General features: G+C 40.4%; 1 protein-coding gene across 2 annotated transcripts in view; it reads left to right on the top strand.

Annotated features, from left to right (window-relative positions):
• LOC100672357 (protein SCO1 homolog, mitochondrial) overlaps nucleotides 1-12,112 on the top strand; it is a 19,007-nt gene extending 6,895 nt beyond the window's left edge. For both annotated transcript variants that reach the window (XM_064271781.1, XM_003416932.4), the window contains 3 exons: nucleotides 633-725; nucleotides 4,724-4,839; nucleotides 11,247-12,112. In XM_064271781.1, coding sequence (XP_064127851.1) covers nucleotides 633-725; nucleotides 4,724-4,839; nucleotides 11,247-11,381 — 344 coding nt within the window. In that variant the 3' untranslated portion in view covers nucleotides 11,382-12,112. The remainder of the gene's footprint in view (nucleotides 1-632; nucleotides 726-4,723; nucleotides 4,840-11,246) is intronic.

Genomic DNA, 12,112 nt, shown 5'->3' with positions numbered 1-12,112 from the left:
AGATCTCAGCGTTAGGCCAGTTTGCTGCTTTGATTCCCATGCCTTATTCTTCACCAAAGGAAGCTCATTTTAGTGGTAATGTCCGTGCAATTTGGGTTTCCCTTAACTTCAGCCTTGTGTTTCTTCCTTTACTGGAGCCCTGCCGTTGCCTTTTCCTGGGCGGCTGTCTGATGTCCCAGGAAATCTGTATTTTTGGGATAGGTAGTCAGTGGTGTCTGGTAGTGCTAATCATGTCCCAGAAGTCGCTGTACTAGAAGGGTGGGCGCAGCCTTTCTGAAGTGAGTTGTTCTGAGATACTAAGTTCTTATTAATAGTTTACCTTCCCCTTGAAATTTGGCATGAGGAGAGGGTTGGATGGAATATTACGAGCATTGGATTAGGATTAGATTAAGAGACAAGATACCCACATGATGTAATCAGGGGTAATAAAGTCTGTGCACTGGTGTAGGTGTTTGATAGGATATTTGTCTGCTTCCACCACAGATATATGGATCTGTTCCTCCTGGAGGCCATCCCTCTCCGTCCCCTGCCTGTTAGACATCCCTCTGTGTTTCCTTAACACCTTGTTGTAATGTTTATGTCTGCTTCCGTGGTAGAACGTGAGTACTGGCTAATGAGAACTTCTGTTTCAGATAGTATTCCAACACTGCCAAATTTAACCCCACTTTTCATCACCATTGACCCAGAAAGGGACACCAAAGAAGCCATTGCAGATTATGTGAAAGGTATGTTTTGTTAATAATATTTTACATCTCCTCAGCTCTTACAGTTTTTGAAAGACCAATTCAGTTGACCCTTAAGATGCCTGGTGAAGTAGGCAGGACAAATGGTATTAATATTCCCACCTAGTTTTACAGGTGAATAAACAGATGAGGCTCAGAGTCATGACTGTGGCTAGTAAGTAAATAAATAAGAAACTGGCTTCTAAAAAATAAATTAATTAAACAAACAAACAGGTTTCTTAACTCCTGATGCAGTGGTCTTTTTCCTTTGTCACAGAGGAAGGATTTGAACTTGGCCTCCATCTATCAGCAAAGTTAATAGACTCTTGAATTGGGAATAAGGATACTTTGCTTCCAGTTCCAGCTCTGTATTTCATTCTTCCCTTTCCAAACTTAGCACAAACCTGCATTCTAGGAGTATGTAGATTGGGAGAGTAAAGATGAATTATTGAACAAGAACATTTTTATCTCATAGTACTTGTGTTTTATAAATGCAAAATACTTCCTGGGATGGGAAGACATTAGTTACTTTCAATGGAAGAATTTAAATTTAGACGTCTGAACTCACAGGTAAAACCTATCAGAAAGAAGGGACTTGTAAAGGCTATAAACTATAGGAGAATTGAGGGTGGATGCCCAGGTTCTAAACCAGCTGTGCACTTGGGCAAGTTGCTCAAGGTTTATAAATTCAGGTTTTTTTCAGCTGAGAAATGTCAATGATCCGAGTAAAAAGCTGATCAAACAGATATTTTTGTTGTTATAATAGTGTCTGGAACGAGGATGCTTAAAGTCAGAAACTTGAAAAGTTGAAATTTAATTATGGTGAAATTGATGTAAGCTACAGGTTAGAAGCACTAACGCGTATATTTTTATTTATGCTTATTATATGACACCTTCTAACGTATATCCTCTAAAACTTTGAAATTACATTAAATTTTTTGTGTGAAGAGTTTGCTATGTATTTTATTTTTAGCAGCACTATTGAGGTATAATTGGCATACAATAAAGTACACGTATTGAAGGGTCCCTGGGGTGGCACAAACAGTTAAGCGCCCAATAGTGGCTGAAAGATTGGTGGTTCAAACCCACTCAGAGCCACCTCGGAAGACATGCCTGGCGATGTGCGTCTGAAAGGTCACAGCCTTGAAAACCCTATGGGGCAGATCTGTTCTGCGTACGTGGTGTTGCCAGGAGTCAGAACCAACGTAGTGGCAACTAACAACGGAAACAAACGTATTGAAAGGGCGCAATATGATAACTTTTGATATACATATATACCTGGCGAAACCATCACCATAGTCAAGAAAAGGAGTATATCTGTCACCCCCAAAAGTTTCCTCCTGTCCCTTGTTAATATCTCCCTCCTCTCACCTTTGTCTCCAGGCGATCACTGATCTGCTTTTTGTCAATATAAGTTAATTTGCATTTTCTACAAGTTCTTATAAATGGAGTTATACCATATTTATTTTTTAATGGCTCTTTGTATTCAGCATGATTATCTGGAGATTCATTCAGTTGTAGCATGTATGGATACAGTTCATTCTTTTCTCCTGATGAATCATGCTCCGGTGATGGACATAGGAGTTATTTTCATTTTTTGGCTGTTAGAAATCTGCCAGGCACATTCATGCACAAGTCCGTGTGTAGACACACGCTTTCCTTTCTCTTGAGTAAATACCTAGAATGTGATGACTGGGCCCTGGTGGCCCAGTGGTTGAGAGCTTGGCTGCTAACCAAGAGGCTGGCATTTTGAACCCACCAGCCGCTCCTTGGAAACCCCGTGGGGCAGTTCTGTTCTGTCCTCCGGGGTCGCTGTGAGTGGGAATCCACTTGGCGGCGGCAGGTTTGGTTTTGGGTAGTGACCGTACTGTATGGTAGGTGTATGGTTAACTTTTTAAGAAACTGACAAACTGTTTTCCAAAGTGGTGGTTCTTTTTGCTTTCCCACCAGCAGTATATGAAAGTTCCGTTTCTTCCACATCCCCACCAGCACTTGATTTGGGCAGTCTTTTTCTTTTTAGCCACTCCGGTAGGTGGGTAGTGATATCTCCTTGTGGTTTCCCTAATGACTGTTAATGTTAAGTATCTTTTCATGTTTTTATTTGCCATCTATATGTCTTTGTTTATGAAGTGTCCACGTCTTTTGTCCATTTTTTATGGGCTTCTTTGCTTTCTTTTTAATGAATTTTGAGAGTTTTATATATATTCTGCATACAAGTCCTTTATCGGGTATATGATTTGCAAATATTTTCTCCTAGTCTATGTCTTGTCTTTTTAGTTTCTTAACAGTGTCTTTTGGAGAGCAGTTTTTAATTTTTATGAAGTCCAATTTATCACTTTGTTCCTTTGTAGATAGCGTTTTAGTTTCCTATCTAAGAAATCTTTGTCTAAGCCAGGGTTGCAAAGGCATATGTTTTCTTCCTGAAGTCTTAGAGTTTTTATTATACCTACTTAAGCAGAATTTATGTCCACAATTGACAGGTTTGTCAAATACTAGGTTGATAAAATCCAAAAAAAAAGCCATTGTTGTTGAGTCAGTCCTGACTCATAGAGACCCTATAGGACAGAGTAGAACTGCCTCAAAGAGTTTCAAAGGAGTGGCTGATGGATTTGAACTCCTGACCTTTTGGTTAGCAGTGGAGCTCTTAACCACTGTGCCACCAGGGCTCCGCTTGGACAATAGCATAGTTATTTCAGAGTGCAATAAAAAGCAGGTTTCTCTGAACTCGCTGGGTGATAAACAATCTCCAGTTTGCACGTGTATGTTGGCAGCTATTTTTATCCTATGTTAAGCAAACCATAAATATCTCCAGATGAGTAGAAATCTTGAGTTGTATTCCAAAACCAAACCAAACCCAGTGCCGTCGAGTTGATTCTGACTCATAGCGACCCTATAGGACAGAGTAGAACTGCCCCATAGAGTTTCCAGGGAGCATCTGGTGGATTCGAACTGCCGACCCTTTGGGTAGCAGCCGTAGCACTTAACGACTACACCAGGGTTTCCTGAATTGCATTACTTAACTACTAAAATCTTTACCTTAGAGTAATTTTTTTAACAACACGTACATACCTAACGTTAATGACATAACCATTAGTATTTGCATTTGGGGGAGTTAAAAAATGTCTAAGTTGGTATTTAGAAAAATATTATAATTCCAGAAATTTAATAAAAAGCAAATATTTGGATGTACAGCTAACTCAGATTTTGTCTTTCTCTTCCTTTTTATTCATAGTATAGAAAAGAAAGATAAGCCATCCTGCTTTTTTAGTACCTGAACGATTTCTCAGTTTAGAGTGAATTAGTCCAAGGCACTTTCTATAGGCTTCTAAACCTTTGGAAGAAGGTACTGCTGTTAAACGTTGGGCTGTCGCTTTAGGAGTCTGATGAATCCAGCTGTTTTAAGTGATTTCCATCAGCTCACTTAAATTCCAGCAAGTTAACAGCAAATAAATGTTATGTGTGCACCCTTACCCCTGAGCTTTATTTTAATTGCTGTTTGAGAATGATGAGTATTAGTTATCCAGGTCCTTACCAGAAGTTAAGAGTAGAACCTGATACCTGCATTGCGATTACCTCCTAGAAAACGAGATACAGGTGTTTTGACCTAGCGTGAGCTATTGTGGCGCAGACTGTTTTCTCATATGAGACAGTGGAACACTGTGGTACTTAACTCATGATAGTATTTTTAAACTTCAGCGTATCTCGGGGAGACAACATGTATTTAAAAACAAATTAATAAAAACTGTTATTTAAATAATTGGAATGTGTTCCCTCCAGATCTTTAGCAGTCTTCTTTGAATTTGGCTTATATATTGCAAAGAAGAGTTTTCCTTTGCTCTTTGTGAATTTCTTGTTCTTTCCTTTGAATCCTGAGAAAACAGTTGGGCACTTAACAGGAAGTGGCGAAAGGGCTGCTCTATAACTGATAACTGTTTTGGGAAATAAGAATGATTATTTTGCTTGACTCTGATTTTTTATTGTCTGTCTCATTTTTTATTTAGAATTTTCTCCCAAACTGGTTGGCTTGACTGGCACAAAAGAAGAGATTGATAAAGTGGCCAGAGCTTACAGAGTGTATTACAGTCCTGGCCCCAAGGATGAAGATCAGGATTACATAGTAAGTCAGTGTTCAGGTTTTAGCTCCTGGGCCAGCTCCCAGATTCCAGATACTCCTGTGGTTTTTAAATGACTGACTAGCTTCAGAGATAAAAGAAAATCTGAGATTATTGCCAATTCCTTGGGAATTTGTAATATTTGAAAGGGTAGTAGAAACATTTTTTTTTTTTTTTTAAGGATACTCATTTAACTTACTATGTTCACTGTTATCGAATTAATTGCTGGTGTTCTTTTCTTCTGAAGTGGCGCGTGAAATTTTGGGGCAATCTAAAACCAGTGGTGTCTTAAACTCAATAAAATGCATTTGGATGCCAAGCTGGGAATAAAGAGAAGCCGTCATTTTGGGGCAAACCTTATTTTAGTTTAAAAACACTGTATTGGTCCTCCCTGTGTTTCCCCATGAAGAGGTGTAAACTGCATGTTCCTCTTGAGAAGCTGACTTAGGCCATCTGCATTCTGGGGCTGAATGAGAATTCTGAGATGCGGGAGGAGATCAAAGCTATGGGAAGGTGGGTTTCCTGAGAGGTCATGTGTGTAACAGCAATATAGGTGTTTAATAGATGCTTTTTAGTGAGGAAGAGCAAGTTCTGTCAGAGTGTGCTAACGTAGCCCTTCGGTGAGGGAGCTTTCCTTGCTGCCAGCAGCGCTGCCCAGGAGTCCTAGGCCAATGCCTGTCATTTAGGTTCCTGTTCTTATCAGCAGTTGGTCAGTGAGGCACCAGGGAAGTGCACAAGCACCTCCACCGCCCCCCCACCCACGATTTTCTTCTTAATATGGACGTTTTTTCCTATCACGTAGAGTTGACATTATATTTTCGTATTATTTGTTTTTCAGTTGTGTCAGTTACTTTGGTTTCTCTATAATACTGGTTAAACTAAGTGATGAATCCCTAAGAGCCTTTCCTTCTGCAAAGCTGGTTTTGTAGAAAGCAAGGCGCGAGGGCACTAACCCCTTGATGTGCCAGCCGTCTCCTTGCTGGTTCCCAAGAGAGCTGTGCTGCGTCCCTCCAGCCCCGTGCCGCGTCCCTCCAGCCCCGTGCCGCGTCCCTCCAGCCCCGTCCCGCGTCCCTCCAGCCCTGTGCCATGTCCCTTCAGCGGGGGTGGTCTCTCCATCACCTTTGAGCCCAAAGCACATTGTTTGACCGCATAGCCTAAATTAATCATGTCTTCCAGTTGATACCATTCTGGTGCCTCGTAGAAATAGGGAAATACAGATACATGGGAGAAAAAGACAAGAGAAGAATGAGCATTTTTCCATTAGCCCCGAGTCTGAGGGAAGTGGAGGACCTTGCTGTGGTTCCCTCTTGCCACACCAGGACGAGAGGGAGCAGAGGGAAGCAGTGGCCAAGGGGAAGCCGTGCAAAGGGAAGGACTTTTCAGAATTCTCTACTCTTTGTAGAGAGAGTAACCAGTTTTGCATTTTACCTCATGATGATAGTGGGAGCAGATTACCTATAAAACTCAAATTTAAAACATTCATTTAGATGTGACAAAAGATAGTTTGTTGAAACCAAAGCACTGCTTCCACAGGGATGTGGCTCGGGTTGGACTGCTGTGGTGCACATTTTGAGTTCAGATGCTCACTGCACCTCCACGCTTTTCATTTTAAAATAAAAACCAAAAAACCAAACCCATTGCCGTCGAGTCAGTTCCGACTCATGGTGACCCTATGGGACAGAGTAGAACTCCCCATACCGTTTCCAAGGAGCACCTGGTGGATTTGAACTGGCAACCTTTTGGTTAGCACCTGCAGCACTTAACTGCTACGCCACCAGCATTTCCCATTTTAAAATAAAAAAATACGTGCTGTGAAATCTCTGAAGGTACGGTCTGCCTCGACAGGTTGGTCTTGATTCAGCAAGAATGCATCACTTTCATGTTGAGTCTGCCTGTGACCAGATGTGTACAGCTAGGTGCCAATGAGATCATAAACATAAACCTGACCCAGGTTTGGAAACCCTGGTAGCATAGTGGTTAAGTGCTACGGCTGCTAACCGGGAGGTCGGCAGTTCGAATCCACCAGGCGCTCCTTGGAAACTCTGTCCTATAGGGTTGCTATGAGTCGGGATCGAATTGACAGCAACGGTTTACAGTTTAACCCAGGTTTGGGCGGAAGTTTTGTACTGGGTTACAAGGTATCCTACAGTTAAACTACAATTTAGATGTTGATTTTTTTAACCATGGAAATTAAAATACAAAACATAAAGTCTTATGGAGCTTTCTTTTTTTTTTTTAATATCAACTTTACTGAGAAATAATTTGTGCACAGTAAAATGCATTCATTTAAGGTATACAATTTGATGAACTTTGCCAGTTGTGTATACCCATGAAACCATTTCCACCATCAAGATACAAAACAATGGAATCATTCCAGAAGATTCCTAGTGCTCCCTGCCGTCCATCCCTTCCTCATATCTGGGGAAGCTTTTTGTGACTATCAATTAGTTTGCATCTTATCTAAATGGATTAATGCAATACGTACTATTTTGTTGCTAGTTGCCCTCACTCAGCATACTCTGGAAATCACCATGTTGGTGAATGTATACTTTATTCCTTTGTCTTGCTGAATAGTATTTCAATGTATAGATATGCTGTGTTTTGTTTGTCCATATACCTACTGATGGACATTTGGGTTGTTCCCAGTTTGGGGCTATGATGAAAAAAAGTCACTCTAAATGTTCACATAGAAATCTTTGTGCAGACATATATTTTTATTTCTCTTGGGTACGTACCTAAAGGAGCTCTGGTGGCACGGAGGTTAAAACATTCAGCTGCTAAGCTAAGGGTCAGCAATTTGAACCCACCGTCCACTCCCCGTGAGAAAGATGTGGCAGTCTGCGTCTGTAAGGATTTACAGCCTTGGACTCGCAGTGGGGCAGCTCTACTCTGTCCTACAGGGTTGCTAGGAGTCAGAATCGACTCAAGGACAGTGGGTGGGTTAGATACCTAGAAGTGGAAGGCCTGAGTTATATGCTTACCCCTTACCCATTGCTGTCCTAGGTGTATGTTTAACATCTTAAGGCGCTGCCAAATGACTTTCTAAAGTGGTTCCCTACAGCATTGTTTGAGAGTTCTAGTTATTCTACATCCTCCCCGACGATACTGTCAGTCTTTTGAATTTTAATCATTTTAGATGGCATATAACGGTATCTCATTGTAGTTTTAGTTTGCATTTCCCTAATAACTTACTGATGTTGACCATCTTTTCATGTGCTTGTTGGCCATTCTATACAGAATGTCTGTTTACTTTTTGCCAATTTTTTCCATAGAAGAAGAATAAGATATTTTTTGTTAATAAGTTTCCTAATAATATCTACGTATATATATTTTAATTTTGATAAAATATATATAACATAAAAATTTGCCATTTTAACTGGTTTTTAAACAATATTTTATTGTGTTTTGGGTGGAAGTTTACACAACAAATTAGGTTCCCATTTAACAATTTCTACACAAATTCTTCAGTGACAAATTTTTGCACTTTTTTTTTTTTAATTTTTGTGCTTTAAGTGAAAGTTTACAAATCAGGTCAGTTTCTCATACAAAGATTTACATACACCTTGCTATACACTCCTAATTGCTCTCCCTCTAATGAGATAGCACAGTTCTTCCATCCACTCTCTCTTTATGGAGGCTTCTTGAACCCTCTAGGATATGTCCTACACCCCATTTTTAAGAAATAACTGGTCTCCCACAATAAGCATGTGACCTTTTGATCAGATTCAATGAGTTCATTGCTGTGCATTTGGTAAGCCAACCAATAGAGGGAGACACTGTCCAGCTTCTTAGGTTTTTCATTAGTATAACTTCTGTCCCTTGAGGGTACAGATTTTCATCCACAAAGTGGTTTGCGAAACTTCTGTGAAGATTAAGAGCCTGCAGCGAGTGAGGGAGTGCCTTAAAGGTTAATTCTGAGACAGAATGAATTGAGGTTTTCTTGCTCTTAAATAATAGCAGCAAAAGGTAAACTTCCAGCTTTGAGAACCAATGGAATTTTCAGACTGACAGTACGTGTAAACTGGACGTGACAAACATTTGGGATTCCATGCAAAGCTAAATCTGCACAAAAGTTAGAAAATGCTTTTGAAGAAAACGCAAATGGCTTTCAAAGCTAAGATGTTCCGTTTCAATGTGAATTGTATAACGAGGTGCTGTTTTCACGTGTTACTTCAGCAACACTGAGAAAATTTGATGAAATATCTTGTCAGTCGTATTTAGAGAATCAGGAAATACACTGTTAGAGGGAATTTGGAGGAGCAGGCGGCCTTATGCGCTGTGGGTAGAAATTGAATTGATACATGCTCTCCAGAGGGCAGTTTGACGGTCTTGTCAGCATTTATACAGTGGAGTACTGTTTAGGTTAGAAATTCTGCTTCTTGGACTTGGTCTTATACCCAGAAGCATGTTTATAAAGAGAAAAGACTGAAAACCAAGCAACCATTTTTTTAAAAAGCTACTATTTGTGTACTACAGGACAGTGTCCATGATATTACTGACTACAAAAGCAGGTGTAGTGTATTGATACTTGTGTTTACAAAGAAAAATGTGGTAATGGCTGTATACAACGCTGATAAGTGCAGAGGATTATTCTGGAAAAATACAGAAGGAACTGGTGGCAGTGGCTCTCTCTGAGGAGAACTGAGGGCTCTGGGAGTCAGGGATGGGAGGAAGACTTTCTTTTCATTGTATAAGTTCATTGTATATCCTTTTCTTATTTTTTTTATGTGCATGTGCTTTTCAAAAAAATTAAAATTTATATTTAAAAAAAAAGTAAACTTCAGAAAAACTGAGTTCTGCTCTCCAGTAGAATTCCAGGAGAAATAGTGGCAACATGGTAATATGAAAAGATTGTAGACTTGGAAGTCAGACAAACCTAGGTTCTAAGCTGGCTTAGGTCTGGCATTTACTAATTCCATAACTTCCCTCTCTAGCCTGTTTTCTCATCTGTAAAAGAGGATGCTGCCATCTCACAGGTTAAGTTAACAAGGAGAAGAACTTGTCAGTAAATGTTCATTTCCTTTGTCCACACTGGGAACTGTTAGAACTTTGAAGTGCTGTATGTTAGAAAGCGATGTCGATTTGCTCTGCCCTCAGCCCAAATGATAGAGAAGTGACCATTGACAAGTCTGAAAGATGCGGGTAGAAAAAACATTTTTATTATGTGTTAGAAGGTAATTTATATTATGAACACTCATGAAATGAATCCAATCGACTATAATTCTGTTTTTTTAAGAGAGAAGAAGGAATAGAGGAAGGAAAGGATAAAAGGAAGAAATCGGGGGAAAGAGGGGTGTAAGCTCCAGAGTCAGGCTTGAGAGGAGCTGGGCCTTGGTTCTGCCTTCTCTGTCAGATGTGTGGAGAAGCACAGGCCCTTCTCCTGTTCCTGCCCTGAGTTATTCCAAGACACATGAGTGCAGCAGCTGCTGCGGCTCTCGCTGTGCATTCTTTCCTTATGTGGGTAGGCAGCTGGCTCTTTCCATTCGCTATGTCTTCATGAATGTGTGTGTGTATAAAAAAAAAACTCACAGGCATATAATGTGTGTTGGAGTATATTTGGGGGGTGTCTCCTGTTTGGTATGTGTAACCACATTCCTGTCCTTTTGTCTTGCCAAATAGCATTCAGGCCCGCAATGAATACCAAGGTCTCCACATGCCAGATCTTCTTGTTTTAACTTGGGTTTTGTGGAACCATACAGCTAAAAAAAAAAAATGAGGACTAATTGAAACATAGGAACGTTTTAAGAACTTTGCCAGGAAAATGGATAATGGATTTAAGATGATGCTTTGGGGTATAGCACGTATTCCTAATGTCAGGATTAAGTATATGTTAGAATTTGAGGATTGGATGATTAAACCCGTGCTTAGTCTTCTGGTTTCCTCTCATAAAACATGGTGGGCAAAAATATAGGTAAAAATTAATGAACCCTAAAACATAAAGGAGTACACTGAAGAATTTACTAAGGAAAAGCGATTTTTCACCAGCACTTTTAATTCCATGGACTTCTCTTCATAAAGTGGCTGAGGACCGTTAAAGGTGAGCCGCTCGGCGGGCGCGCGCTGTTTTGAGGAGGCCGCGGCAGCCATTGCTTAGAAGGTGGAGTCTTTCCTCAGAGGGTGTTTGGGAGAGTATGTGACGGATTGAACCAGAAGAACCTGACGGATTGAACCAGAAGAACCCTACATTCTAGCTGATTTTTCAAGCAATAGCCAATACGTATGGAACACAAAAGATTTTAGATACTTTGTCCCTGTGAATCTGCTGTTTTAATAGGTTTAGGCCCATTCCATAAATTAGTAGATGCTTTAAAGGCTATTTAAGGATTAGCGTAAAGTTCTCTTATTCTGCAGCACGTATTCGCTGCTTATTCCGCTAATGTGTTTGTTTTTCACGCACCTCTTTTCTCCGCAGGTAGATCATACGATAATAATGTACTTGATTGGACCAGATGGTGAGTTTCTAGATTATTTCGGCCAGAACAAGAGGAATGCAGAAATTGCTGGTTCAATTGCTGCACACATGAGGGAACAGAGGAAGAAGAGTTAGCCAGAGCTGTGTTGTCGGGCGCAATACTCTCTCACTAAAGAGGAAGGAAGCCTTGTCTCCCATGGGAGCCAATATATATATGCAGCTTATGGAACGGCCTTTATGCAGCAAGAACATCACTCTTGGGCTCACCTGAGATAGCCTCTTGGAACTGAAAAGCTCACTGTGAGACTGCGACATGAAGCCATGGAGAGCGGAAGGACGCAGCAGGAAGAGGCACGGTTGGTGTGTTTACCTGTGTCAACAGTGCCCTGTTCAGCTTGGCTGCCTTTCCAATGTCTTGGATGCTTTCTTCACAGGTTGTGGGATGTAATTTCCAGGAAAAGAATGTAATTTCTACAGTGCTCTTGCTTTCCTTTATGATGAGTTCTTGGTAGCTGATTTGGAGAAAAACAGTCAAATTAGACCCTCTACCATTCAAAGTTAATCTTTATGCTTGAAAGCTTAAGTGTCTTCTTCCTTGTTAATGAATGTCAGTGTCAGGTTTACATTTCATTCCACTGCCAACAAGTGCTGATTTGACTCATGAAAAGGAAATGCCTGTTTGGGGAAAACCATTGGGTTGTTGTTCAGGGTCTTTATTGTGACGTGTAGCTAAATGATGTGCCAGGTTTCCAAGGACATGCTAAATGGTTAGAAGAGAATGTTGATCATGGATGTGGTGTAGAGTACCTTTCTGCACGTATTGGACTTCACCGTATGTACAATAAACATTTATTTGATTTTGCAAA

This window comes from Loxodonta africana, chromosome 18 (assembly GCF_030014295.1).
Source record: "Loxodonta africana isolate mLoxAfr1 chromosome 18, mLoxAfr1.hap2, whole genome shotgun sequence".
NCBI classification, from domain to species: Eukaryota; Metazoa; Chordata; class Mammalia; order Proboscidea; family Elephantidae; genus Loxodonta; species Loxodonta africana.
This window is presented reverse-complemented; position numbering and strand designations above follow the sequence as displayed.